The sequence below is a fragment of the Brettanomyces bruxellensis genome, chromosome 6 (assembly GCF_011074885.1).
Source record: "Brettanomyces bruxellensis chromosome 6, complete sequence".
NCBI classification, from domain to species: domain Eukaryota; kingdom Fungi; phylum Ascomycota; class Pichiomycetes; order Pichiales; family Pichiaceae; genus Brettanomyces; species Brettanomyces bruxellensis.
Window position 1 is genome coordinate 1,037,850 of NC_054687.1, and position 27,975 is coordinate 1,065,824.

General features: G+C 40.1%; 13 protein-coding genes across 13 annotated transcripts; 5 read left to right on the forward strand and 8 right to left on the reverse strand.

The window, feature by feature from the left end:
* Window positions 1-931: 931 nt before the first annotated feature.
* Window positions 932-1,622, forward strand: BRETT_003884 (uncharacterized protein; the record flags this gene model as incomplete). The annotated part of the gene is made up of 2 exons (XM_041282385.1): window positions 932-1,129; window positions 1,209-1,622. The coding sequence occupies 2 exons, from the start codon at window positions 932-934 to the stop codon at window positions 1,620-1,622; spliced, it is 612 nt and encodes a 203-aa protein (XP_041136224.1).
* A 425-nt stretch (window positions 1,623-2,047) lies between these two features.
* On the forward strand, window positions 2,048-3,466 carry MAS1 (Mitochondrial-processing peptidase subunit beta; the record flags this gene model as incomplete). The annotated part of the gene is made up of 1 exon (XM_041282386.1): window positions 2,048-3,466. One exon carries the CDS (start codon window positions 2,048-2,050, stop codon window positions 3,464-3,466), a length of 1,419 nt encoding a protein of 472 aa, XP_041136225.1.
* An 808-nt stretch (window positions 3,467-4,274) lies between these two features.
* On the forward strand, window positions 4,275-5,189 carry SEC14 (cytosolic factor, phosphatidylinositol/phosphatidylcholine transfer protein; the record flags this gene model as incomplete). The annotated part of the gene is made up of 1 exon (XM_041282387.1): window positions 4,275-5,189. The coding sequence occupies one exon, from the start codon at window positions 4,275-4,277 to the stop codon at window positions 5,187-5,189; it is 915 nt and encodes a 304-aa protein (XP_041136226.1).
* A 345-nt stretch (window positions 5,190-5,534) lies between these two features.
* Window positions 5,535-7,064, reverse strand: BRETT_003887 (uncharacterized protein; the record flags this gene model as incomplete). The annotated part of the gene is made up of 1 exon (XM_041282388.1): window positions 5,535-7,064. One exon carries the CDS (start codon window positions 7,062-7,064, stop codon window positions 5,535-5,537), a length of 1,530 nt encoding a protein of 509 aa, XP_041136227.1.
* A 65-nt stretch (window positions 7,065-7,129) lies between these two features.
* BRETT_003888 (uncharacterized protein) lies at window positions 7,130-8,473 on the reverse strand (the record flags this gene model as incomplete). Its single annotated transcript, XM_041282389.1, has 1 exon — window positions 7,130-8,473. The coding sequence occupies one exon, from the start codon at window positions 8,471-8,473 to the stop codon at window positions 7,130-7,132; it is 1,344 nt and encodes a 447-aa protein (XP_041136228.1).
* A 3,403-nt stretch (window positions 8,474-11,876) lies between these two features.
* BRETT_003889 (uncharacterized protein) lies at window positions 11,877-12,797 on the forward strand (the record flags this gene model as incomplete). The annotated part of the gene is made up of 2 exons (XM_041282390.1): window positions 11,877-11,901; window positions 11,968-12,797. The coding sequence occupies 2 exons, from the start codon at window positions 11,877-11,879 to the stop codon at window positions 12,795-12,797; spliced, it is 855 nt and encodes a 284-aa protein (XP_041136229.1).
* A 425-nt stretch (window positions 12,798-13,222) lies between these two features.
* On the reverse strand, window positions 13,223-13,566 carry BRETT_003890 (uncharacterized protein; the record flags this gene model as incomplete). Its single annotated transcript, XM_041282391.1, has 2 exons — window positions 13,223-13,236; window positions 13,365-13,566. 2 exons carry the CDS (start codon window positions 13,564-13,566, stop codon window positions 13,223-13,225), a joined length of 216 nt encoding a protein of 71 aa, XP_041136230.1.
* Window positions 13,567-13,891: 325 nt separating this feature from the next.
* On the reverse strand, window positions 13,892-17,887 carry BRETT_003891 (uncharacterized protein; the record flags this gene model as incomplete). The annotated part of the gene is made up of 1 exon (XM_041282392.1): window positions 13,892-17,887. One exon carries the CDS (start codon window positions 17,885-17,887, stop codon window positions 13,892-13,894), a length of 3,996 nt encoding a protein of 1,331 aa, XP_041136231.1.
* Window positions 17,888-18,329: 442 nt separating this feature from the next.
* On the reverse strand, window positions 18,330-20,123 carry BRETT_003892 (uncharacterized protein; the record flags this gene model as incomplete). The annotated part of the gene is made up of 1 exon (XM_041282393.1): window positions 18,330-20,123. One exon carries the CDS (start codon window positions 20,121-20,123, stop codon window positions 18,330-18,332), a length of 1,794 nt encoding a protein of 597 aa, XP_041136232.1.
* A 725-nt stretch (window positions 20,124-20,848) lies between these two features.
* Window positions 20,849-21,736, reverse strand: BRETT_003893 (uncharacterized protein; the record flags this gene model as incomplete). Its single annotated transcript, XM_041282394.1, has 1 exon — window positions 20,849-21,736. One exon carries the CDS (start codon window positions 21,734-21,736, stop codon window positions 20,849-20,851), a length of 888 nt encoding a protein of 295 aa, XP_041136233.1.
* A 400-nt stretch (window positions 21,737-22,136) lies between these two features.
* On the forward strand, window positions 22,137-22,495 carry BRETT_003894 (uncharacterized protein; the record flags this gene model as incomplete). Its single annotated transcript, XM_041282395.1, has 2 exons — window positions 22,137-22,263; window positions 22,350-22,495. The coding sequence occupies 2 exons, from the start codon at window positions 22,137-22,139 to the stop codon at window positions 22,493-22,495; spliced, it is 273 nt and encodes a 90-aa protein (XP_041136234.1).
* A 425-nt stretch (window positions 22,496-22,920) lies between these two features.
* Window positions 22,921-25,789, reverse strand: BRETT_003895 (uncharacterized protein; the record flags this gene model as incomplete). The annotated part of the gene is given in 2 exon segments (XM_041282396.1): window positions 22,921-23,358; window positions 23,372-25,789. 2 exon segments carry the CDS (start codon window positions 25,787-25,789, stop codon window positions 22,921-22,923), a joined length of 2,856 nt encoding a protein of 951 aa, XP_041136235.1.
* Window positions 25,790-26,425: 636 nt separating this feature from the next.
* CAF40 (CCR4-NOT core subunit caf40) lies at window positions 26,426-27,619 on the reverse strand (the record flags this gene model as incomplete). The annotated part of the gene is made up of 1 exon (XM_041282397.1): window positions 26,426-27,619. One exon carries the CDS (start codon window positions 27,617-27,619, stop codon window positions 26,426-26,428), a length of 1,194 nt encoding a protein of 397 aa, XP_041136236.1.
* Window positions 27,620-27,975: the final 356 nt, after the last annotated feature.

Sequence of the window (27,975 nt, forward strand, 5' to 3'; positions counted from 1 at the left end):
GGTATGAGATACCCATTCCTGGTGTGTGAAGTTACAAGACTCAGAGATACGAACAAGAATCAATCACGATATCAAATTTGGGGTATATTGTCAACTTATAACACAATCAATATCAAATTAAAATCAAATCAAATTAAATATGTATTGGCTTGTCTTTCTTCAACTTTTTCAAGAAAAAGGAAGTATTGATTACGTATCATAGTTTAGCAAAACTCAAATACCCCCTTTCGCAAGTGGGATTCTCTGTGTTGCATAATTCTCAGAAATTGTGCCGCGAAATCAAACACTAAACTGTACCAGTGACGCCCAAGAGAGTAGGAATTGGAAAGTGTGCATAATTCCCTTTTTCAGTATGATCTAAAGTACTTCCAGATGCTCAAATAACAAATAATCGGCCAAAGACCACCTTACACCCCGCAACTAATGTTGCAATATTTCATAATTACAAGAGACACTTTTCAAATGAATAAACCATTTCCTTAAACAGAATTGTTTGGTTTTGGCAAAATAGATCATTATTATGAGAGTCAGCTATTCAGTATGAATCGTAATGCTTGGTTGAATTAAGTAATTGCAAGCCAAGATTCTTGTAGACCCTCGGTACCAACTAATGATATGTAAATTATAAATAGGGTGGGCGGCAATTCTTCTGCAGTTATGGTAGTGATGTCATTGCATTACGTCGATCGACGTATATATAATTAGCAGTTCTATCTCGTCTCGCTCTAATTTTTTTTTGACGACGCGTTTTTTCCCCTATGAATTAATTAGCTTGGGGGGAAAAAAGATAACAAGTAAAGCTGACAGTATTGGTGAAAAAAAAAAGACACAGTAAAAATAAATACATGTCTGATCCGAAGACCACTCACTGTGATAATATCTTTGGGCTACATTTCCACCATAAATAGCTAAAGGAAAGGCAAGATACAAGATGAACTTCAAGGGGCTGTTATCATTGCTTTCATTACTTTTATTCTCGCAATTAATCGAGGCACATATTGCTTTGCTTCCACCAAGGGGTAAAGAATGCTTTTACGAGAATTTAAAGGCACAAGACGAATTGGTGGTCACATTTCAGGTTGGTGACAGAGATGCAGAAGCAACAGAACAGTTGACTGCAGACTTTTGGGTAAGTAAAACAGCTTTTGCTTGTCTGGCTATTATGAAGCGGAATACTTACTAACTAATAATCTTTTACTTTATGATAGATCCAAGCTCCTTCTGGTAGAATCATGAGATCATTGAACGACCAATCCCACGGTACAATTCAAATCAAGGCTGAAGAGAATGGAAAGCATACGTACTGTTTCTCGAATGAGGATTCATCTATGAAGACGAAGGATGTTTCTTTCAACGTTCATGGTGTCGTTTACGTTGATGTTAACGATAATTCGGACGATAACTTAGAATCAAGTGCTAGAAAACTTCTTGAATTAGTTTACGACGTGAAGAATGAACAGAACTACATCGTTGTTAGAGAAAGAACACACAGAAACACAGCCGAGTCTACGAATTCTAGAGTGAAATACTGGTCTGTTCTTCAGTTGATCGTTGTTGTGTTGAACTCTATCTTCCAAGTTTTGTACCTAAAGCGTTTCTTTGAAGTTAAGTCAGCAATTTGAGCAAAGCCACGTGTGACTGATACGAAGAATTAGGGTCGGGCTTCATTGGTGCATGTCGTCTCTTATATATGTTTCACTATCTGTAATTTCTTAACATGAGTCTTGCTTTAATGTTTTCTACATGGGAACAATCTTAATTTTCTGTTTATGTCTTCCTGATTTGTTTCATTCTTGACTGCCAGCTTCCTTTTACTATACATCTTGCTGGGAAGCTGGTTAAAGCTTGCTTTGTTTTTTCCTCTAACATAATTATTTCTCCTCAATTTTTTTTTTTTTCCACTGTTCCCACAGCACCTTTGCTCATCATGGGAACTCCATATTTTTTTTTGAACATTGCCTTCATTTCGGAACCTAGTGCATAGCTTACGTATATGCATATCTATACACTTATTTTGGTATCATAAAATCAACTCTCATAGCATAATATGCTCAGAAATATTGCAAGAAATCTTATCAAACCAAGCATACGACCATTGTGTGCATATAGAGGTCTCGCTTCGGCCTCATCGGCCATACCCAAAGTGAACACTACCGTTTTGAAGAACGGTTTAACAGTTGCTACAGAAGAAGTCCCAAACTCTTTATCGGCTACGATTGGAATGTGGATTGATGCAGGATCGCGTGCTGATGTTAGTGATGCAACTTCCGGTACAGCCCACTTTCTAGAACATTTAGCTTTCAAGGGTACAAGTAATAGAAGTCAATTGGGCCTTGAGTTAGAGGTAGAAAACTGTGGATCACACTTGAACGCCTACACATCACGTGAGAATACGGTATACTATGCAAAATCGATGAAGGGGGACGTTCCAAGGGCTGTGGACATTCTTTCAGACATTTTGACCAGGTCCAAGCTTGAAAATGTGGCTGTGCAAAGAGAAAGGTCAGTGATCATCAGAGAAAGTGAAGAAGTGGATAAGATGTATGACGAGGTTATCTTCGACCGACTACACGAAATTGTCTACAAAGACCAACCATTGGGAAGAACAATTTTGGGACCTATCAAAAATATTAAGTCGATTAGCCAGAAAGACTTGAGAAATTACATCAAAACAAACTACAAGGGAGACCGGATGGTTTTAGTGGGTGTGGGATCTGTTAAGCATGATCAACTTGTTAAATTAGCTGAAAAGGATTTTGGACATGTGCCAATAAGCAGTGAACCTCTTCCTCTTGGAACACCAAGAGGTAAGTTGCCAGTTTTTTGTGCTGGCGAAGCCAAATTTGACAGAAAAGATCTTCCAAACACATATATTGCTATTTCATTCGAAGGTTGTTCGTGGTCGTCGAAGAACTACTTTAGAGCTCTTGTTGCACAGGCAATTATTGGAAACTGGGATAGAGCTGCAGGTGGATCGATTACACCTTTAGCTCAAGCAGTTTCAAATGGAGTCAATGGGAACAAGGATGAGCCTCTTTGCAACTCATATCTGTCGTTTTCCACCTCATACTCTGATTCCGGTCTTTGGGGAGTTTATCTTGTTGTTGATAAAGCTACCAGTTGTAAGCCAGTGGTTGACGAAATCATTAAAGAGTGGAAACGTCTCTGTACTGGACATATAAGCGATGAGGAGGTTGAAACTGCCAAGGCACAACTTAAGGGTTCGCTTCTTCTTTCTATGGATGGCACTACACCAATCGCTGAGGATATTGGAAGACAGCTTGTTACAACAGGCAAAAGACTATCTCCCGAGGAAACTTTTAAGATTGTCAATGCCATCACAAAGAAAGATGTTGTTGAATGGTGCCAGAATTCTCTTAGAAACAAACCGGTTGCAATGGCTTCATTGGGAACTATCGATACTGTTCCAAGCTACAATTATGTTGCTGAGCAGATGAAAAACTAAGCTTTATGGAATGGTAGCTTGTAAGTAAACTGACCACAAGGTCGCTGACTACTAATGCCTTTTTTTTTTCTCGATATTAGCTGCTTAGCACTCCTTGTATTTATACAATACAGTCAAGTGTTCTTTCGGATGGTTACATTGTAGTATATTTAATGGAGTAGTCAATTCAGTTTCTGTCGAATTCATTCTTTAGAGCACACACAGAAGCTAATACATGATTATAATAAACCTCATATAATATTTTGTATTCCCAAGCACAGTGATCTTGAATCTTGCTTCCTCCAAATATCGCAAGAAAATTTCATTTCAACGTCGATGAGTTCAAATGATGGGGAATTTTTTTTTTCTTCGCTTGTCGCTTTGTTAGGCAAAAGAATTTCTGGGATCTAAGACAGGAAAAACGATCATGGAATGCGAACGATACGATTCATAGTACAAAAAAAAAATGTTGGCAGACTATGAAAATCATAATATTCATTTTATTCTCTACCATCGATCTGTACAGTTTTTCGTCCTCCATGATCTGAAATTTTTTTTCAGCCCGTTTATTTACTTCAATTATTTTTCTTTTCTCTCTCTTTTTTTTTGTTGAGATTCCGTAGTTTCTTATAAATATAATGTTCAGCTTATCTTTACGATAAATCACTCTTTCAACTAATTATTCGTTAAGGAAAGTCTCTCAGCATTAACTTAGACATCAGTTCAAAGAGCAGCTAAAGTAGTATTGTACAATTGTTTGTGTACTCTATTTGAATATACCATTTGCAAGCTAAGCCTTATCATACCACGCAAGCAAAGACCAACAATAATGACATTAACAGCGAAAGAGCAAGAACTTTGGGATTCTCTTCCAAAGAAGGTTCAAAAGCCAGATTTAAACCAGACAGGATTCCCTGGCTATTTGACTAAATCTGAGGAATCAGCCTTGGAGCAACTGAGGATGATATTAGAGGCTGAGGGCTATAAGGAAAGATTAGATGATTCAACCATACTTAGATTTCTAAGAGCCAGAAAGTTCGACGTGATGCTAGCAAAGAAGATGTTTGATGATTGTGAGAAGTGGAGAAAGGAGTTTGGCACAAACACCATTTTGACAGATTTCAAGTACACAGAGAAACCTAAAGTGGCAAAGTACTATCCCCAGTACTATCACAAGACCGATAAGGACGGAAGGCCGTGCTATTATGAGGAGCTTGGTGCCGTCAACATTCCAGAAATGTACAAGATCACTAATCAGGACAGGATGCTCAAGAATCTTGTTTGGGAGTATGAGGCATTTACGAATTACAGACTTACTGCTTGTTCGAGAAAAGCCGGCTACTTGATTGAGACATCTTGTACGATTTTGGACCTAAAGGGGATTTCACTTTCATCCACGTACCAAGTGTTGAGTTATGTGAGAGCAGCCTCCAATATTGGCCAAAATTACTATCCTGAAAGAATGGGAAAGTTCTATCTCATCAATGCACCTTTCGGCTTTGCTACTGCTTTCAGAATTTTCAAGCCTTTCTTGGACCCGGTTACCATCTCCAAGATTTTCATCCTTGGCTGGAACTATAAGAGCGAGTTGTTGAAGCAGATTCCTGCTGAGAATTTGCCCGTTAAGTTTGGTGGTAAGAGTGTTGTTAGTGAGGAGGAAGGGGGCCTTTTATTGAGTGATATTGGCCCTTGGAAAGATAAGAAGTACATTGGCCCAGAAGGTGAGACCCCAAGTGTCTATTAATGGTTTCGGAGTTTGGCCTGATTCAACATTGTCACTAGATTACTGTTGAATAAGTCAAGCGTCATCGTTGCCCTGTTACATATCACATTTTCCTGATTCATCGTTTAAAATTTTTATGTTGCTTTCCTTCCTTTCTCTTTCCTGCGTTTTCATTATTGTTTCTTCTACTAGCAATAAGTCATACCCAGTTCTGCATACTACTTAAAACGTTTTAAATAGCGACAATTATGCCCCGACAACTGGCTTCTTTTCTTACAATCTCAGAGTTAAATGCGGCGTGTAGTATAATTAAGTAAAGAAAAAAGAGAGGGAAAAAAAAAAAAAATTGTAAACTTTAAGCAATAATTAACTTCTATGTTTGAACCACTTTCTGAAAATGTTTCCCTTACCGTGATGATGATGATTCTGTATCTCGTCTTCAGTCTGTGGAGTGACCTTGGAAAGTGAAGTAAGCAGCCCAATCAACTGATGGTCCTCTTCCATTGACAAATCGGGGTTGTGCAGAACAAATTGATCATTCAGAATAACATCATCTTCGGTCAGTCGAACAGACCTTATAATGGATGAAATAAACATCCTCCAGTTCTTTTCGTCAAATGCTTCAGGTGTCTCTGCCCTCTTTAACACACGTTCAAGGCTTTGAACTTTCTCCATTATGTGCACAGCTTGATCTGTAAGTTCTTTCATGGAAAAGTCTCGCTTAAACAAAATATTGCTGAACTCTTCGTCATTATCATCCAAAAGATTCTTCAAGAAATCACCAGTTCCAAGTCCTGAGACATCAACTCCAAGAAGGGCACTGTCATTATCGGTCTGCGGATTTGTGTCCGTACTCTTGCTCTCAGAGCCATTTTCCTTCACCTCATTATACAAGATCTGGCATAACTTTGTCAGATTCAGATACTTATCTATGAGGTAAGGCATGGTTGGAAGCTCGTTGAGAATTTCCTCGGATGTATTCAACTTCAATCTATCCTTTGAATTCGAGAGATCTAATACCTTTTCATTGAAATCCATCTTACAACCAGTGACACGATCATAGTATGCGACAATTTCATCCTTGTGGTTGTCTATGAAATCTGTATTAAGCCTCATTAGCGATGGGTCCTTGTGTGGTTTGAACTCTGACCTGTTAGCAAACACCATAAGAACTTTGGCAATCAAAGTCAAGCTTCTGGAAATATTCGCATTATGATATCCTCTAGTAAGGTTAAACAACTGCGGATTCATAATTGCCGGACATAAAAATCGAAGAAATATGAACGCTGTCAAAGCATTAAGTGGGGTCTCCGAATCATTTGGATCAACTGATAATTCAACATTTCTCCTCAAGTTCTTCCATTCATCTCTGATTTCTCTAGGCAGATCATTTGACGTCGTGTATATTTTTTCCCACAATATCTCCACATATCCAAGAAGGTTTTTATAGTTCTCCTCATAATCATCTGGGCAAGTCTTTGGATCGCAAACGCAATTCTTATTTTCAGAAACAACCTTTTGAATAAATGGCCCGAGCATTTTCTCTAAATATTCTTGACCAACACGAATGTCATACTTCTCCAAAGCTTTAGAAAGAATCGAATTGCCTCTGAAAATTGTATTGAAAGCACGTGATGGCGTCTTGGAAACACCGGAAACGTTTGAATCGGCGCCGGAAACAGTTGAGGATGAAATACTCTCGCTTATTCGATGGGTCCGAGTTATGGAATCAATAGATGCTAATTCTTGTCTCATGAGGGTGTCAAAAAATTCACGTTCTTTATGTAATGTCTGGAAAACATCCAACATCATGATGGACCAAGGCTCAAGATGTGATGAATCAACTAAGGGCGAGATGAATTGCACCAACTTACTAATGTCCATGTTCAAAAGCATTTTCTCCAAGACCTTGTAGTTCTTGTACGGCAGAATATGAACTTCATCTGTGGATAAATTAATAGTTAATTGACCAATGACGTTGCTTTCGGAATCGAAAATCGGACTTTCGTCAGAAACTGGTCACTCTCAAAGAAATTCGGAGTAATAAAGCACTCCCCCACAATACCATCTTTATTGACACCTTCTACATCATAGTAGTCTGCGCTTTTGGAAGTCTTCAAAAGAATTTTGAAATAATCAGATCCACATGGAAGCGAAAGATTCAAACTTTCCTTCCAAAAGCAATTAGAAATTTCTGATGCCTTGACAACAGATGTTTTGAACCAAGGAGCTCCCCACATAACAAGCTCACAGTATATATTTGGATGCTCTTTACAGATGGTATCATCCTCAAATGTTGCTTCCAAAATTTCAAGATTGACGTTTCTAACCAGACGTAACTTCTTCTCGTATAATGTGTTACCAACGTATTCCAGTGCTGTAACAGACTTCAGTGCCACATACCAATCTTCAAGATCTATGCAAAGGTCAAAATCGAGCAAAACACGCGATGCTGAAGACAAACGCTTTGTTTCAGAACTATTTGCACCTTTGGGAGGAATCAAAAAGCTGCCATTTGACATAAAATCATCCGAAACACCATGCAGCACTCTCAACTCGTTGATGACTCCAACAAACAAGACGTTATTTGTCTGAACAACGGAACTGTGGACCTTTCGAACCTCAGATGAAAAAAGAGAAGCAACATTTATTGAATAAATGGCAGAACCATCAGTTTCACAGAGCAAAGTAAGAATACCGTTCGGCATTAAATGTCCAATAGCAGTAAACCAACCTTCCTCTACATCAGACTCGGAATCTATAGGGTAAGAAGACATCTTTGGCAGTCTACTATCAACAGCAACCTTCTTATTACTAGGTAAAGGTCCGTAGACTTTGAATCTACAAATCAAAACATCATTGGCCTGCAGATGCTTATCATAGACTATTGATCGTGAAAAATTCCACTTGGAAATAAGTCCTTTCGGCTTTAAATTTTGCCATGACATAAGACAGGCAAGCAAATCGGAGTAAACCTTATATGATGGTAAGCGGAAATACAGCACCTTCTGTGTCGTGATGCCTAGTTTCAAAATGAGGTGGCCTGGAAATGTTCCAACAATGCATTGCTGTACATTTGGGACAATCACTGCCGAATCATGAGCTCTGAGCTCACCTTTTGAATTGATTTCAAGAGGCATTTTCTTCCAGTCACCCAAATCTTTATTAGGTGAGTTGGGGTCAAAGCTATATGCCCAGCTTACATCATCGCAATCAAATTCTCCGTGAGATTTGATCATATTATTTTCAAGCACTGAAATTGCCAGTGACCGAGGCGCCGGTATAGATGGAACATTTGGGGTCATATTTGATATTAAAGTAGATTTGGAAGAAACAAATCTAACCAATTAGTAGCAAGCAAACTTATTGTAAGCTATTGCAAAAGCGTAGGGATACAATGCGATCGGATTAATTGCTTTGCAAAAATAAGCTTAAAAGTTAATTTTTCTTTTGGATATGAAAAGTCTGCGATAAGGAGTACACCAACAAATTGGCTTTAATTTCTTTGTTTCTGGAAATTATTGATCGGTATCCTGGAAAAGTCCTCTCCAGCTGTAAAATGGATATTCTATTTCTAAAATAGATGACTGCTGAGATCTTGTAAATACGGAATAAGATGAACTTCGAGCGCTCGAATCAACTATATCAGCAAAAAAGAACGTAAACTCAATCAATGACCACAACGACAACACAGAAAAAACACACCAAACGAAGGGTAAGTGATCACAAAATCTTGATAAGGCAAAGACGGTTAGAAATATTATCAAATAGGACGGTTGAATACGACGAGCCAAGTAAAATATCTAAAAGAAAGAAAGAGAATAAAATGGAAAAATGTGAAATGTAGAAAAAATGCAAGATTATAGGTAAGAAATTGACGGGATATTCAATTGGTCATCACTTCCATAATATGTACTAAATATATCGGGACAAATTCAATTAAAAGCAGAATTTCTTTTAGTCTCTCATTTTGAATTTTTTATTTTTCTTTTCACCGTACATTTTAAGTGTTAGTGCAGACATATTGTGAACTACAAGCAGAAAAGCGCTTTTTATTTTTTTTTTTGTGGGAAATTATCGCTCATTCTCTGAGGGTATGGTGAAGTCCGAAAGCTTGAAAAGAAGATCCCAATTTATTTAATATGTTTTCTCTTCAAAGTGTGATGCTTCTGAAACTCCCCAAAGTCGTTTAATGATCATAACTAATACCTACCTGCACTTATTGCTTAAATCGGTAAGCATTCATCTTTTATTTTTTTCCTTATCACTAACTGGAATTCACCCCGGGCCAGGAATTGGAATGTTTAAAGAAAAAAAGTAGTGAAACAAAAAAATCTTTGGCTCACGCAGTAGAAAGCATTCCTATGTAATTTAGAGAGTGGAGTATGCGTCTATCCCGGGGAAAAAAATATATATATATTTCAACCCACTTCGCGGCAAGTGTGTTGCCGGCTTTTTTTATCATGCCGATTAGTAGGAATAAGTTCTTCATAGGCCGCAGACTATTATTTAATATTTGGTGCAACTTAATAGGGAACACATTGGCATGTTCAGATCCACTCTCAAGAAATTTCGAAAAGAAAATTCAAACAAATACCTCTACAAAGGTATTTATTTACCTTTAGATTGTTATAAATGAAACAGAAAAGGTATGGATGGGCGTGATCCTCTCACAATTAAGTATAACACGTCTTTTCTCCTTGGAGTGTTTTAATGTTAAAATTCTCAGAGCACTTTCGTTTTGCTATTGACATAAATCGACATAAATATAATTGATTTTTGCCATATTAAATGCATGCTTATTTTGGTATCTTAATAGTGTAGTATGCAGATGTATATGATCTGCCCAATAAAATCACTACATCAATTTTTGTTTCTAACCTTTATTTTTAAAAAAACTACTGAGTTAACTACTATTATATTACAAATATAAGTTTAACAAGCTATCAGCTCAACTTTTTCTATGCAATGAATGTACCTTTAAATGTTTATTCATTGATAACTCCCTTTGCATTAAAGTTGATTTGGTTTCAAATGTAACCCCTATTACTTTGTGAAGTTTATCGTTTACTAGTATATTCAATGACTTGAAGTCTAATGAAAATAGGATACAAAGTAAAATGGGCAGATAAGAAAGCAAAAAAGGGATTAGTAAAAAGGAAATGTTCGGGTCCGGGTAGAACCTCCATGTAATAGTTTTATTTAATTGGTTTAAGTGTGACGCCGATTACTTTCTGAAGTTTTTGTTATAACTAGTATTGAGTGTTTTTAAGGCTAAACAAAGGAAAAGTATAAAAGTAAAAGAACTAAGTAAGAAGGTAAAATGAACTGGATAAAAAGGGGAAAATGCACATGTTTAAATACCTTTGATCCTTATGAGCGAGGTTTTCTTGACCATAAACAAGGCAGGGCAGCTTTATGTAGACGCGACTCTCGACGCATCTATTACATGCGTGTGATAGTCTTATATAGAAATTACTATGATCCAATTAACACACTTACCTTTGATTAAACGGGAAACTAATTTGAAGATATATGTATATACAAGATGATTTGTTTGGACTGGAAGTTTTCTTTGTCGTAGAAGAAACACTCCTTTATGTTGTTCACATCATTAATTTTTACTTAACTTTCTGTATTATCTAACGCACACAACTTGTATCCAATCGTTGACTTTCCAGTACACACAATGGTTTAAATTTGGCAAAAAAATTACTGCTACTATTCATTACTAAATTAGAAGAAATAAAATCATGTCCGATATCATGCTGATATATCAAATAAAATCACTTCGAAACTTTCAGAAAGACATTATTTAATCCCCAAAATTACTATTTCTTGAAGACTCAGGTATTAAAATTGATCGCAGCATCAATGAATTTAATTTTCACCACAAACAAATAACTGTAAATGGTAAAGATCAGAATTCAAATACGTACATAATTTTAATTTTTAGTTTGGTAAACTAATAAAGTAAATTCTTGTTGAAAATCTGACCTCAATTTACTTATGTATGAATGTGCACGTATTTCTACTAAACTAACTATTTCATTCTCATTTTATTAAGTAATTTTTTTCCCTTGGCACATTTTAAAGCTAAAGTAAAAAAAAAAACTTCATTGAAGATTTTGATGCGTGTGGATCAATTGACGCGTCTTTACGTATTAGGAACAGATTCGTTATTGTTGCGAAAATCCCAGAAGCACACACAAATCTTTGGGAATCGATGCAACACAGAGAATCCCACTTGCGAAAAGGGGTATTTGAGTTTTGCTAAACTATAATACGTAACCAATACTTCCTTTTTCTTGAAAAAGTTGAAGGAAGACAAGCTAAAATAATTTAACTTAAATTGATTTTAATTCATTACTTAAATACATTATAAGTTGACTGTCCAGATTTAGTATCATTATTGATTGTTAGTTCTGTGAGCTATAATCTAACACTCAACATACCATCCTTACACAAATTAATTTGCTTCGCATAAAAATTGTAGGCATGATTCGCTAAAACATCTATCTATCTATCTCTTTTTGTCTGAAAAAAAATTGCGGAGAATCCAGAGTGAAAATCTTATCCTAATAACGCCGACGTAAAGATAACGAATAATCATACTTATATCCGTTTATTTACACATCAGCAATCTTTACCCGCTTTCCACGGATTAAAACAAATCATATGGCATCAGTTGCAAGCTGAAATATAACCATGGGTGTGAGTACATTACAGAACGGTGCTTTCTTGCTTTATACGACTTAGCTATCATCATCTCTACTAACATGTACTTAGAATGACGGAGGAACGATTCCTTCAAGGAAAGAGATATTGAACTTTACACAGAGAAAACTTGGAGGGGTTTTAGCCAAAAGCGATGTTAGCAAGAAGGAGAGAGAACTTTGGAAGTTGGCCGGTGCCTTTGGGTATTGTCAACTATCACATAAGAGGTTATCCAAACCAATAGTATCCGATTATATGGGGAGGCTGTTCAACAAGGAAGACGCTATTCTCTATCTTATAGCAAAGAGGAAGAGGAAGAAGGCAAGGAAAAGTAAAAAATCAAAAGAGTTGAAAGATGGATCGGATGAAAAAAAGAGGCACAATGCAAAGGAAGATACTTCGGAGGACTCAGACCCGTTTCCGCATCTCAGAACGATGAAAGATCTTGTGGAGTTAAACATAGAATACAATGAGCATGATGGTACTGTGAAATGTCCCTTAAGTGGCAAGGTTTTTCATTTGAGAAGTGAGAAAGATAACGATATCAACCAACTTCAACTTTGCTACTTGGTTCCCTGTGGTTGTACTGTTGGAAAGGAGATACTTGATCAGTATCTGGACGTTGAGTACAAAAAGGCACACGTATCAGCCAACAAACGGAAGTCAAGGTGCTACGTAAAGATGAGGTGTCCCGTTTGTGGCTCTGTTACATGTGGCGGTGATATTGTTGATATAAATACCCGGGATAATACTGAAAAGGAGAGGCTAGCGGAACGAATGAGAGATCTGGAAGATTCCGGACTCACACATTCTTTGAAGCCGCAAAGGAAGGCAAGTGATGGGCACACGAAAAGAAAGGGTGATCCTAAAGATAACATTAAGAAAGATGCGAAAAAGCAGAAGCTGATATAATTTGACGTTGGAAGAAATGTATTCGCTGAAAAATTCTTCGTGAATATGTTTATCTCATCTGCTCGATGGCTTGCGGAAAGCCGGTCTCGATTGTACGCTGGAAATATATATATTTTTTCCACTGTACTGGATTGTACAAAATGTATATTCATAGATAAATAATAAATAGATGGATAGATATACTATTGTTCAATAAATCCGAAACAGACATATTGAATTGCCGTCACTATTCGGGACTCCGTAGTGGTATCGCATGCGATCAGACTGTGAACGGTGCATAACTAAAATGAAAAATTCCACCATTACTATTCTTCCTATTCAAAACCAAAGTTAAAGTTATATACAGGCGAAATCTCCGCAAAAGGAAGAACTAATACTTAATAAGAAACCTAACATCGCAAACTCCCTGAAAAACAACAAACACATTATGCTCCATATTCTCCAACGAGCATTTACCTTTTACCACATAACAATGACTAGTTTCAGAGAGCATACATAAATCGTATAAAAAGATCTCTGTATCCTCGCCGTACTATCATACTGCTTATTGAGAGGGGCTCTGCTTACTCTCTTCCAGCTGCTGCTGCTTGGAAATAGCTTCCCGTCTCTTCTGTTCAATTGCTATCCTTCTTTTATTTTCCTTTCCTGTTGATGCAATATTATACACAATAGCCCCTGTCATATACAATGTAAAGCCAACCAATGAAAGAACCGTCACTCTGTGTGCGATATCTGTAGCTCTTGTGTACCATGGATATGCCTTGGCCATTTTGAAATATACGCAAACTTAATCCAATTCTTTTTATGATGGAATTGATCAAACTTTCTACGATGTAGGATTCATGTCTTCTAGCTAAAGGATACACCCTAAAAAATTGAAGACTATCCTAATTTTCTCTCCTTTGCTCAAATCCAAAATTTACTTCATTTTACTTCTTGCTTACGCGGTGTACGGTTGTTCACCATAATTTAGTTATTGATCTGTATGTATCTATGTTCTACAAGTTAAACCAGACATGGCCAAAAGTAAATCTGTAATTGTTACGTGAGTCTAAAATAATAACAAAAACTCCAAAAAGCTGAATGTTAAAAGGTCACCGTCTTTGCTTTAAAAACTGATGGTATTCATGCGTACGGCGCTTACTCGTTATTTTTAGGCCATCTAGGCAACGAATATTATGAAACCACACAATAAGTCCAGTCTGGTATATTTTCTTCTGCTTTGATGTAATTCCAGGCTGCTTTTTATCGAATTGGGCATCTTTTTCATGCCAGCGTAGTAATTCATCTGTGGAATATAACTTTTCGTACTCAACAGAAAAGGCCTCAATATCATCAAAATCCTTTAAATTCAGTACAGTACTTTCATCTACGAAACTTCCATCATTAGTGTTGGTCATCGAACTTCTTGCCTCTTCTTCAAAAAGTTGGTTTTTGTCATCCTCATTCCTATCCTCTGGATCATAAAAGACGTACGGATAGAAACTTTTTGTAACAGGATTGACTCTGAGATCAAAAAGTTGGATGCTGTTTCTTGAAGCCTCAGTATATTCTATGATTTCAGACACATCCTCAATCGAGTTTCCTAACATTTTCAATTTACGTAGATGCTTTAAGCCATGCAAACCTCTTAATGTATTCAAGTTGTTGAAATTAAGATTTAATGTCACAAGGAGTGGGAAAATTGAGCTAAAGCTAGCAGGTAGGGACGTCAATTGCATTGCAGAGATATTGAGATTTGTTATAGTGGAAAACATTCCTCCCCTAGACAAGTCGATTTGTTCAAAGTCAATACTACTTCCTGTAAAGCATGCCTCCTGTAAGTGTGATGAACTTCTTAAACTGTTTTGAATGATCTGTGCTCCGGCTGATGAACTTGTGAATCCCTGATATTTGAAGGACACCTTTTCTAAATACTTTCCTATCGAATCAACGAGCCTCGTGTTATTTCTATTGAATGACAACCTTTTTAAAAATGGAAACGATTGTAACGATGCTTCTGTGAGTATGTTGGAATTAAGTGAAAGCCGCTTTAAATTTTCATGTCTCACTCCTTGACAGATGAGCTGTCTAACCTTGTTCCTGTCTGCTGATAAATAAACTAAATTTGGTAAATTCTCTATTCCAATTAAAGAGTTGATTCTATTGTCATCAAGGATAAGATCTTCTAAAAGCCATAGTTGATAGTTAGAAAAGTCCACCTGCCCGGAAATTTCGTTATTCGAAAGATTGAGATAACGAAGCATTCTGAAGTTCTCCAAATGATCAATATTCGCAATATTGTTTGAAGCCAAGCTAAGCTTCGTGAGGTTTGTTAAAGGCGCGAGTCCTGAAAGATTTTCAAGATGATTGCCGTCCAGTTCTAAAACTTGCAAGTTGGTAAACTGGAACGAAGCTAGGTTTGTCAAACTGTTGTCGTTCAGCTTCAAAATCTGAATATCCTGAGGAATTCCTTCAACATGTGAAATATGATTATGTGAGGCATCCAATAACCAGACATTGGGTGTGAACTTGTTAAGACCGCGTAACTTGTCAAGATTTTTATCGCTAATATCAAGCTGCTCTACCAACTCCCAGTCTTCTTGTGGATAAGACTCTGTTATTGCTGAAACCAAGGAATTATTGGTCTGAGAAAAGGAGAGATCAGCCAATGTTGAATCACTCGGAATCATTTTTCCGTTAGCGGGATACCCTTCAATCTTTTCCTTCCTCATTTCCTGCACTGGTAACTTAAAAGAGACCTCTTGATGCCGTAAACGAGTGTCGTTACTATGGGGCTTTTTAAGACTGCTTCTTTTCTTGGTGATTGTCTTATGACTTGGAACGTGCAGAGGTTGGTATTCTTCAACTTGTGGTGAAACCGGCTTTGAAGTTGTAGGTGCCTCGATATCGGATAGACCGCTCAAACTATCCAATTTATCATCTGAAAGGGGATTAGAAGACAGCTTATTGCTGTTATCAACAGGAGACAACGTATCAGCACCATAAAGCTTTGTGTATTCATCCTTGCTTATATATTTGTTCTGCCTTTTATCGAATACTTTGTCCTTGTAATCCTCTGCAGAAATAAAATTCATTCCTGAGTGTGCAATCCTAGCTGGAGATCCAGGGCTGATTTTTCCAGCGTCACCAACTGCTTCATTTAGTTTTATGGCAGTATCATCAGAATTCACTTTTGTCACAGCATGATTTGTCGATTTTTCATCAGTGGGGACATTGTTTTCCTTTTCTTCTTCAATCTTCGGTATGGAAACAGGTTTGTCTGTGTGTCCAAGGTCGCTGTAAGAGATATTTAATTGCTTTTGTAAGAGTTCAAGAGAGGAGGTAACGTTTACATCTTCATCTTCATTTTCGGTCTTTACTTCAGATATGATTGAGGAAGCATCGTGGGGATCTACCTGCTCGGATGTGGATGCTTTCTTTTTAATTGGTGAATCTAAAAGCACATCCCTATTGTTCGCCCCATTTCCATCAAATGTGTAGTCGGAAATTTCACTTCCAGGCCTTGGTAATGGTTTGCCAAACTTCTGCTTGAGATTCCGGAAAATATCATCACCGTTTTGATAGTAATTGTTTGCTGAAAAAGTCGTAGCAGAGGGTTCTGAATCGAACTCATCAGCATCAGAAGTAAAATCTTCGGAATATGTAACCGAGCCTTCCACATTTTGCGTTTCTCTATTCTGTGGAAGTCGATCTGCAGCCTTAGCAACTGCTTTGTTATAAATACTATCTGCGCTCTGTAGAACATTTCTTATTCGATCATCATCAACTTCGGAAGCGTCTATATCGCTAGAACTCTCTATGCTAGCCACCTTCCCCTCATCTTTACTTTTCAGATTTTGAATCTGGCTGCTTCCCTGAGATGGCTTTGATGCTTGTTCTCCATTCACATGACCCAGAATATCCTTGAATTTATCCTTTGTATATGTGTCATGGCGGTCCCAAAAGAGCTTAAGTGGAGAGCTTGGTGTAAAAGATCCAGATTCTGTGCTTTTATTGTGTTTCTTTGGCTTGTTTGCAAATGTGTCTGGCGGATATTCTTCATGAGCTACTTCAAAAGGCGGCTTGAGCTTAAAATTATTCTGCTTGAGATGTTTCACGAATTCGTTATTCCGATATTTCTTCCACTCGGCCTCGCTATTTTCGCTAAGCACTGAATTTTTCAAGATTGTGTTGCTCTTGGCACTAATACTCAAATACGGATTCTCCAGAAGCTCTCCTTTATCTTTAGGCACATTGACACTGGGTGCATTTTTGATATTTTCGCTCCCACTGACATCACTGCTCTCTGTATCGATTTCTTGAATTATTTCACCAGCAGAAGAAGTTTCAGAAGAAACAGGCCTGGAATTATCATCGGGCTGTTCAGGAACATCAAATCGAGACGACTTCTTACGTATTCGCTGCCGATAGCTTTGAGTGTTTTCACCAGACGCATTTCTATCAGATTGAGGCCAACTTTGATCTTTTAAAACCGATGGCATCCAATATTGATAGGATTGATCGCTATGGATTGAATTCTCCTCCTGTATTCTTGAATCCTTCACTGCCGACGGACTTTCCTTGTTGAAATTTGCGTTTAAAACGTACTTATTGGTCATTTTAGGGGGCTCTGGAGGAACGCAATCTGCAGTATGAACTGTACTTGTGTAATCATTATTATCATCATCGTTTAGTGCAACATCCGAAAAGCTGTTTGCGGTTTCCTGAATCTGTGGAGCTTTGAGTGGACTTGCTAATGCTGTGGAATGATTATTCTCAAGTAGCATACTGTCATTCCTGGTGCTTTCTCTGAAAGAATTGCCATATCCACTTTTATTCATTGATAGAGCAGGCTTTGGTAGCACATTTCTTTCAAGAGAATCGGTTTCCAACTGCTGGCTGTCCTTAATTGCAACTTCTGTGTCACTTGGAAGATGTGAATGCTTGCTATCTCCTCTAGTTAAACCAACATTTGTATCACTAGATCCTGAGTATGTTCCTGTCTTACCGGAGAAGTCATCCTGAATTACGCTGTGTTCTTGTATCGGGTCCTTTACCACATTTTCTTCTGAACAGGAAACAACTGCTTTATTTCCATTTTCTGACATTTTTGTCCCTGCTGCAAGCTTTTCGAAAGCTTGGACTATTTTCTGTGTTCTATTTCCAGGTGAATCTTGGTAATCCATCTATTTGCAAGCAGTTTCCGGATGTTATTACAAACTGTCAAACTAAGGATTCGGTACAAATTAGCTGCTTTCTTTCTGATTGCATAAAATGGCTTTAAGAAAAGAAAAAGGAAGAATTATGGTAGAAGTATCCAAGTTGATAGATAGTGTTTTTCTTTTTCATTATTTACCTGTTGATCTCAATGGATTTCCGCTTTATTTCGTAAAAGATAAATACCGCGTGTAAACAAAAAATGATGCAAAAAAAAAAATTTACTATAACTGCGCATCATATCTATACATCCTTTCCACATGTATCACTTGTTGCTCTCAATTAACACACTTTTCATTTAAATACATTTTTTTACATAGCACCTGTCAGACCTTACATCCACATGTCAACTCCAAAAAACCGAGTATCATCGAATGGATGGTAAATAAAGCCATGCTCGATCTGTTTAGCATTGGCTTCAGCCTGCAATTCAAGTAATGCTGGTTTATGTGGTGTACCAACCAACAGCTTGGTGACTTTATCGACATCCGCACCGGTGAGTTTCTGCCAGAATGTTCCAACCTCAACATTCTCACGGTTTCCAAGTAAATGATCATACAAGAATTGCCTGCCATCTTTGGTATTTGCATGTCCATAAATGTTAACATCAACAGCAGTATGTCCATGGGTGGACCAGCCAACTTGTGCTCTAACCGAGACCATGTTGTTTAGATAATTCTGGATTAACGATGTGTCTTTCAATGCAATCAAGTTGCTCACGTCCTGCTTATCGTAGTCGTAAATGCCTAGGCCTTCCTCTAAAACCTGCTTTTCGACAAATATCGTCAATTTGTCGCTCTTCTCGGCCTCAGAAAGCGACTCAGATTCCAATTTCGATAGAAACTGGTGCACCTCTGTAGTCAAAAACTCTCCAGAGTGCGTAGCATTCTCAAGAACCTTAGGCTTCCACAAATACTCGGGATAGGCCTCTGTTATCTGCCGTCCAACATCCAAGCCACCTGTTTCATGATCAGATGTCGACACAATGTATGTTGGCACATCAGTTGAATCGGCAAAGTCGATCACTGCCTTGAATGCCTTGTCATAGGCAAGAACTTCGCGAACCTGGGCTGCTGGATCGTTGTAATGTCCAGCATGATCAATCCGGGAGCCTTCAACCAAAAGGAAAAAGCCTTCATCAGAATCTTTAGTGGCTTCCGACAAAGCAGTTAATGCCGTAATGACTTCCTCCTCCAAGCTTGGATACTTCTTCTCCTGTCTGTCCAAGTCGAACGGAATGTTGTAATATGCCAAGAGAGAAAGCATAGGCAAAGTGACATTCTTGCCCAAATCCCAAGAGTCGAATTGCTTTTTGTCCAAGGCAACGTTGAAACCCATTTTCTCGGCCTCATCTATCAAATTTACCTCATCATCACGGCAACCACCCTTTGAGCTGCCTGGAAGATAGAAGCATCTGCCTCCACCAATCATCAAGTCGGTAACACGGCCCAAAGTGGTGTTAAAGCCGAGCTGCTGATTTGCTATAAGTGTCTGCATGAATCTATAGTCAACGTGTGAGTTGAATGCTGCTGGAGTGGCATCTGTGATGGATGTAGTCACAACAAGTCCAGTTTTATAACCTTTCAACTTTAGAGCCTCCAAGATGGTTCCTCTAGGATTTTTCAGTGGATCCACGCCAATTGCTCCATTGTACGACTTCATACCACACGAAAAAACGGTTGCACCGGCTGCCGAGTCCGTGATGTAGGAGGAGTTGCTACGAGTCCTGCTCGAGCCAATAAAATACTTGTCTAAAAAAAGCGTGTCATCGTAAGGGAGATTGTCACGATGTTGACGGAAAGTCCGGGCCATGTTAATGGAAGCTGGTCCGGTTCCATCCGTCACCATCATGATGATATTCTTCTTACCTTTTGGGGCTTTTGTGGTGCCTGATGCGTCACCAAATCTCTCACCCACATTTCCAGCCTCTGCAAACTTGAACGAAAACCAAAGCAGAACAAAGGTAAGAAGAAGGGCTATTTTTATGAGCCAAACCCGTCTTCTTCTGCATGCTCTTGGTTGCTTTTGCAAAGAGGCATCTGTACCATTTTTTATAGTTACATTCTCAGTGGATTGCAACTCCTCGGCTGAGGACGGAATTGCCTTATAGTCTTTTGTGGCTGACATTACTCAAGAACTTGAAGAATAATCCAAGAAGTTGATGTGTCTTGCTGAAGTAGTATGACGATCGAAGAAAAAAGACGGTGTGAAAAAGAGAAGAAAATGGTTGTGCAGTGGGAAAAAGGTAGATTGAAGGGGAAAATAAAATCAACCAAGATAAAATTAAAAACAGGGGCAACTTAATAATGGAAATGGAAATAAAACCAAAAAAAAAATTCACAGCGGGTTGCGAGAGGTAATAATAGAGATAAATGAAGACAAACCGGGGTGATAAGAAACAAGAAAAAATAATAATAAAAATAGCAGCCGCAAGTGCGTCAGGCTTTGCCCAATAATGCTTGACAGCATTATCCGGCAAGAAACCGTTATTGTGGCTACGGACATTAACTTTAAAGGATGCACCTTAAGAACCAATTTTTTTCTTTATTTAATCCAACTGGAGATTTGGACATAATATCAATAAATTGAAAGTATGATACTAAAAGGTGAGTTGCAACTGTAAGGATATGCAGAAGTGGTGGAAAATCTATAAAACTGCATACAGGAGAGGATTTAATGTACATAGAGTAAGAAGCAGATAAATGTGAAAAAACAAGAGCTTAAAAGGACATTCGAATGAAATCGAAGTTATGCAATGCAGTTATAAGTTATAAATTAAAGAGGCATTTGCCAGTAAACATTGAATAACTATATCAAAGAGCGTAACATGAAAGTAAATGTTAGCAGGTTGTTCAGCTTTTGTCAACGGAATTTGCCTCACTCAAACGTGGCTTTGGCTGGCCCAACAAGCCGTGAATTTCCGAAGACTGCTCAGAGATAGAGCTCTGTTCTTCATCGGTATTGTTAGAGGAAGAAATTACAACACGATGCTTGAGTTTCTTGTTCATTTTGTAGTACTCAGGGCTCTGGATGATGTTATCGATCACGTAATATTGGAAGGAGTTCATAATTAGCGGGAAAATCATCATGACAAAAGCCACTTGAAGCTCTGGAATGGAATCTGACCAGCTAAGTATCCAAACGGCAAAACGCACAAGAAATGGACAGAGAACAAGAAGCGTATAAATAATAAGCTTCATGGATAAAAGCCCCAAGAAGTATAGTCCAAGCTGCTTTGAATAGTAGTCAAATCTAGGAGGATTGCCATACTCCCCACTATCTATTCCCGATATGCCCGACTTCTTTGCGAGGTGATAAATCGCATAAAGAAGCCCCCATAGAATTGGAATGCCGACAGTTGTATCGAATAGAATATTGAGGAAATAGTAATCGCAGGGATTATCACAGAGATCTGAAGGCTTTGGCCGGCCCTGCTTGTATTGTAGATAATATGGAGAAGTTGTTTGGTTGTTTGGATCACCATTTTCTTTAAACCATTCGTCCGAATTCCCGCCCAATATGCTCATTCCAATATTGAGCAGATGCACACCAAGAGCTCCGAGAACCTGCTTGGAAACATCAAAGAACCAAACCCTCCAGGGTCGTCTATTTGGATACTCGTGGAATCTTTTCCAAACCAAAGAAGATAGTGCAAGAATGCCTAGGCACCCTTGAATTAGGAGTGAAAAGGGACCTAATATCTCACACCTGTCTCTCCTTGGAGAGTCCGGCTCAACCATTTCGGGGTGTCTAATTTTTCACACAGATTTATGGCTTTGCTATGCTTGAGTAGGCAAAAGAAGCTTTGAAGTCGGCCAATTTTTGGATCAGCGTAATTCTGGAAAATTTCAAGGAGGTACATTTTTTTCGACCTTTGCATGTACGGATGAGCTGCGCCTCTGGACATTGCGTGTTCAGCCACACGAGAGAATTATCGCTGGATTTGGCTGGTGGAGAAGCGAGGATGACAAATCCCAGCAGTGGTAATTGGCAAAAAAATAAAATCAGAAAAATTGAATAATAATGCTTACATAACTATAAATATTTCGGGCGGGGGAGAGTGATAACATAATAGCAGAGTAGTTATTTTCTTTTGAGTCTATACTGGAAGGATAATATTTGCATCACATATTATACACAATGTGGTTCTCGTGGGGAAAGGATAAGAAAGACAATTGTCATTGTGACAAGCATGAGAAGTGTGATATGAAGAAGTGTGACATGAAGAAGTGTGATGACAAGAAGTGCGACATGAAGAAAGATGACGGTAAGTTAGATTTGTAAATGTGTATTTCAGGTGGTTGGCCATATGTGCCTTTTTTAGATATGATACTAACATATAAGTACGTTTAGGAAAGCCAAAGCCTTGCTGTGTGTGTCTTGATGAGAAGGATGCTCGGGATAAGTGCATATTGTTGAAGGGTAACGAGTCTCCAGACTGCGAGGAGTTGGTTGCTAAGTACAAGAAGTGCATGGCTGGTTATGGATTTAAGATTTAGGGTGGTGAGATAGATTTCATGTAGATAGAAAAGCAATATATTTATATTTGACAAGCACGGAGGGGTGAGTAGGTGAGTTTAAGTGTAGCACAAGAAGTATGTGGATATTCGTAGATAGAGCGTATACTATTTTGTGGGTATGATTTGCATCGCCAGAGAACCAACATTTATTATGTAAGGCTTTACATCGCCAGAGATACAACATTTATTATGTAAGGCTTTACACCGCACTAGATACAATATATACTATGTATCACTTTACATCACATTAGATACAATATATACTATGTATCACTTTATATCGCATTAGATACAACATATTCATGCATGGCTCTACATCGCACTATACAACATCCTCATACAATTACTGCTGGATTCAAGATCAGATTTCATAGAGAAGTATATTTATATATTTTGCCGGTCTCTCAGTTCTCACCCCACACGTTGGCAAGCAACAGGCTCAAATCAGCATCGGAGGACCGCACCTGGACCTTCATCATGGCACCCTTTGAGCTCAAAATGAGCTTGACAAGTGCCCCAACTTTGGCACCATCGACACTGGTACCAAACAACTTGAGAGTGTGCGTGGACTCGCTGTGAACTCTGGCAGAACCTTCAAGCGGCAGCATTCCAAGCGTCCGGGTAACCTTGGCGACGACATCCTGCATGTTTATGGACTCGGCCGAGCCAAGATTGTACACTGCGACTTCCTCGTTGGGCAAAGAGTCGAACACGGCAGTGAAGGAGCCGGTAAAAGCCGGGATGACGAAGTCGGCAGGGGTGATCTGCAAGTCCTCGACCTGGTACTCGTCTGGGTAACCCTCATCGTCTTCAGCCGGCTCACCGGAAGCCTCATCGAGGTCCTTGGCGACGTACGAGAGAGTATTTGACAAATTTGCGGTCGTATCCGGAGTCTGGTCTTTTGTACGAGATGTAGACAGAGGCCTTGGAGTCCGGTCTTAGAAGCTGTATTGGGATGCTGAGCTCCTCCTGGTAGGCATCTGAGTCGAGCTGGCCGATAACGGTGACATTTTCGAGTTGCAACGTCTTCAAAGTGTTGCACACGTCGTACTGGACGACGAGATGGTGCTTGAAGACGTGCTTGACGGCCCGGACGACGAACTCCGTGTCGGTCTCGGTCAATTCCACTGCCTGCGAGGAGTGCAAGAGGTCCCCATAGGACTCGAACTGCGGCAACGTGGCCAGTTCGCGTGCGTAAACCAGCATCTGGGATTTCTCGGCCTCTTGCTGGGCCTGGGTCGTCAACTTTTCGCCAAATGCAGCCCCAGTTTTACCGCCAGCCTCACTGATCTCAGCCTTGATCTCACCTTTTATCTCGTCCTTCATCTCAGCCTTCACTCCTTCCTTGATCTCACCCTCACCCTGCATCTTCTGCCGCAACTGCTCGGCCAGCTTGTCCTCAACAGTGCACATTGGGACGGCTGACGTGTCAAACGGCTGTGCAAACGACGCCTTGTCGTCCGACCGCACGTACTGGCACAACTGCTGCTCCAAAGATGCAAGCGAGAACCTAGTCTGTGGATCCAAAAGTGCCCTAGTTCTCGCCGAGGCCTCCGGACTGCCATCTGCCTCCTTCAACAGATGCAATGCAAAGGCCGCCCGGTCTCTAACCTCGTCGTCCACGTCTCTGAGGCACCTCTGGAGGAGAACCTCGATGCTCAAGGTGAGTTTTTGGTCCCCAACAAGTGCAAATTTCGACAACGCGACGACTGCCGACGACCGGACGATCGAGTTCTCGAGCACCACCCGGTTGTAGATGTACCGGACGTACGTGGATGGCTTGGAGGCCTTAGGACCGTATTGGCCAAGCATGTGCAAAACACGCACTGCCAACTCTGTGTACTCGCAGTCCTCAATAAACTCGCAGAGCAGCTTGAGAGCGTCCTCGCGGGCCTCCGGCACAAACTTCACGATGTCAAACACAGACTCCACGACGGAGTTCTTGAAGGTGAAGCCTCCTTCGTCCCGCAAAGCATCTCCCAAAAATCCAAGAAGCACCCGATGCTTGTCGGGGAACTTGAGCGCCAAAGTGCCCACTGCACGCACAACGACGACCTTGAACTCGTCCGTGATGTCGTCCATGAACCCGCCGATGATCTTCACCAACCGGTCCACACTCTCTGCACTGCCCGTCTTCAACAATGTGGTGATTGCATACGTCGAAATCGACCGGCACGGGTCGTTCACCAACTCCTCGATCTCCCCATTACACGGCCTCACCTTCTCGGGGCTCGAAACTGCCAGCCGGCTCAACAATCTGATGGCTGCAAACCGGGTCACGGTGCGAGGAACAGAGAGAAGTTTCGAAACCGTCGAAATTGCCTGCATCTGCTGCTCGGAAGTGAACACGCGGGCCAGCTGGGCACTCAACACGACCTTGGCGGCCTCCAGCTCCACCATCTCGGACTTGTCCGAGAGCCAGGAGGCGAAAAGCGGCCAGGAGCGGGTCGCCGAGGCGTCGATCGACGCACCGACCTGCACCTCGTTTGCGAGCTGCACGCCCACGTACCGCACCAGCTGCACGGTGGCAAACGAGTTCTGCAACCGCCGGCTGCCCGTGAGCTGCTGGATCAGCTTCTGCATGCCCATCTTGTCGTCTTTCCTCAACTGGTACATCAAGCCTAGGGCGTGGTACTGGTGGAAATATGTCGATTGGGGCAGACGCGACGACCCGGAGACACCTCCCTGGGCCGTATATGGCGACCTCACGATGCTCTTGGCTGCACCAATCGTATCCTGTGCCTCGTTTGCCCATCTTCTAACCACCTCTTTCGCAACTGGAAACAAATGATACGTAGAAACCAAAGCTGCACAGCACACAGCCTGATTCGAGTCCACAATGCAGTTGCGCATTGCACGCTCTGCTGCGTGGATCGTCGAACCATCTAGAACACGCGAAAGTGTCCTGACCGCGTCCGGCTTGAAAACGGCCTCTCTGCCTTGTATATCCTTCATTATCGATGCCGTAATCATCAACGTGTCCTCAGACATCGAGCAGAGCTCCTTGATTGCCAAGTAGGCCATCTGCCGGAGAGACGGATCGTTGTTGTGGAAAAGTTTCGACACTGAGAAAAAAAGGTTTGTTGCTTCTGTTTTGTTGAACGTCTCTCCGTGGTATAAAAGATGCACCAATTGCGACAACAACCGCCGGCACTTCTTCGCCTTTATTGGGCTTGCTCCAAATGCCCGCTGGGACTCCTGGTAAACCGTCATTTTGTCCGGAAGAACCCCAGATTCGGGGTCTTCGAACCGCTTGTACGTAGATGTCGACATTTATGCTTGAGGCTTCAATTCTAAAGTCAATGCTTTGCTAATTTGTGTGCCAACAACGAGTCTCGATTGCTCAAACGCCCGCTATGCTCAGAACTGCAATTCAGTCAAGCTTGTTTGTTCTTACTCGAAGGTGTTGCCAGCTGCCTCTGATGTCCTGTATTGAGTATCTGTACAAGTGTTGTTTTTCTGCTCACCACCACATCGTCCGCGAAGAATCAAATAAGTGCTGGGAAAAAAATCAATGCCAAAAAAATAAATAAAGAAAAATCTGCCTACATTTTGTCGTTTTTCAAATTTAATACCTCAGCCTGATCCACACTAATCCCGATTCATGCCCAAAATGTATCAAGATTCCTTTTTATAAACTATTAGAAACATCTTCGCATCCATCTTCACATCCATCTTCACTTACATTTTCACTTACATCTAATTCTATCTCCATCTTCATTTTAGTTTTCATTTTCCTCCTCCTCTCCATCTCCCAGTCCTACATTCCCCAGAAAAGCGTCTCCACATCCTTGCACCACTCTAAGCCGCATGATACATATATACATTAACAGCAAAATCGTAACTCTATATAAGACCCACCCAAAGAACAAGAAATACAACCAGCGAATATGCACAGCATCTCCCTCATTACATCACAGTATACAGAAGTTGTGAAAGGTTCTTTTTTGCAGTTGGATCATCTGCCAAAACGCGATCAAAAGTGTGATCACGTAAAGATTGCGGCACGCGTTCTTTAAGAGCAGATCGGGCATCTGCATTGTCAGCCAGCCGTAAATAGCATCTGATGACGTGCCTTAGAAGCCGCGGTGCAGGGTTAACTGCCATCTGGTCGATCATCAACTTTAAAACGTTAGACACTGCATCAAACCTCTCGTAAGTCTGGCAAACGTATGCCAAACCCGTATCGTCCATCAGAATCTTCTGGACAATGAAAATGGCCACCGTTTTACTCAATTCGGATGATGACTCCATGATCTTAAGACATAATGGGATTATTTCCGTTGTGAGAAGGAACTGGATCACTTCAGGACTGTCGTTTTTCACTAGCGCACCAATTACTCCCAAACTGGTCAATCGAAGATACTCAAATGGTCTCTGCTTGGAGCTGGTGTTCAAGAATGGATACAAAAACAATGGAATTTGCGCATGTAGGAATGCTGCACGCGTTTCTGGATGGGATGCAACACATTGCAGTAATGCCAATGCATTGCAAACACGATTAGATGCTGGAGTAGTCAAATTTTGAGGTGAAAGATACGGATAAATCGATATTATCTCCTCCAAAAGAGCCGTCATCACCCCGTACGAGTTCCAGAGCACCAATGCAAGATCATCGTAGTACTCTCGTTTCTTTCCAAGCTCCAGAAGTGCCTCCTCCTTGTTTGGGCCGTATGTCAACTCCACAATCCATGAGCATATCTTTTCATCTTCTACTGCCTTTCTTGTTGCTGCACCGCCTTCCTCCCCAGCTTCCTGGCTTCTCCTTGTTGGGCCACGGTTATTATTGCTGGAGTTGCCGCTGGCTCCGGAGCCATTACTGGGTGAGTTACCAGGCATCATATTTTCACTATTTCCGTCCTTAAGAGTGGCTTTTGAGGCCTGGACTCGTTGCGACATCAGCTGTGACGCCATTGTTGGCTGCGACTGTTGATTCTGGTGATTAACTGCTGCTGTAACCGCCGCAGCTGCCTGCAGTTGCTGGGAAAGTGCCAAGTTTGGTTGTTGATGTTGTTGCTGATTCAAAAATTGTGATTGGTAGGTTCTTTGTTGGTTTGGAGCATCCACGCCACCCAAGTCAAACTGCTGTCTGTTGTTATACATGTTCCGTTTGTTTGTGTAATACAGAAAGCTTGTGGAAGCCGAAATTGATAATATTGTGAAAGGAAAAGAATTGAAGTAAAGAAGACTGGTGAAGGAGTAGAGCTAGAAATAAAATAATGAAGAATAAAAATAAAAAGTAAAAAATAAAAAATAAAAAATACACTGGAGAAATTGAAAAAGAAGATGCCAAAAAAAAAAAACTGCGCCCGAAAACGTGAATCTGGCGAGGAAGGTGAAATTCAGATGCAAGTTAAAGTTGGAAGAAGCCGTTTGCCCAAAGATCATGTATATTAAAAGAGGCTATAAGATGAAAGATGATATATACTGAATTTTGATGTACATCAGGGAAAATCAAG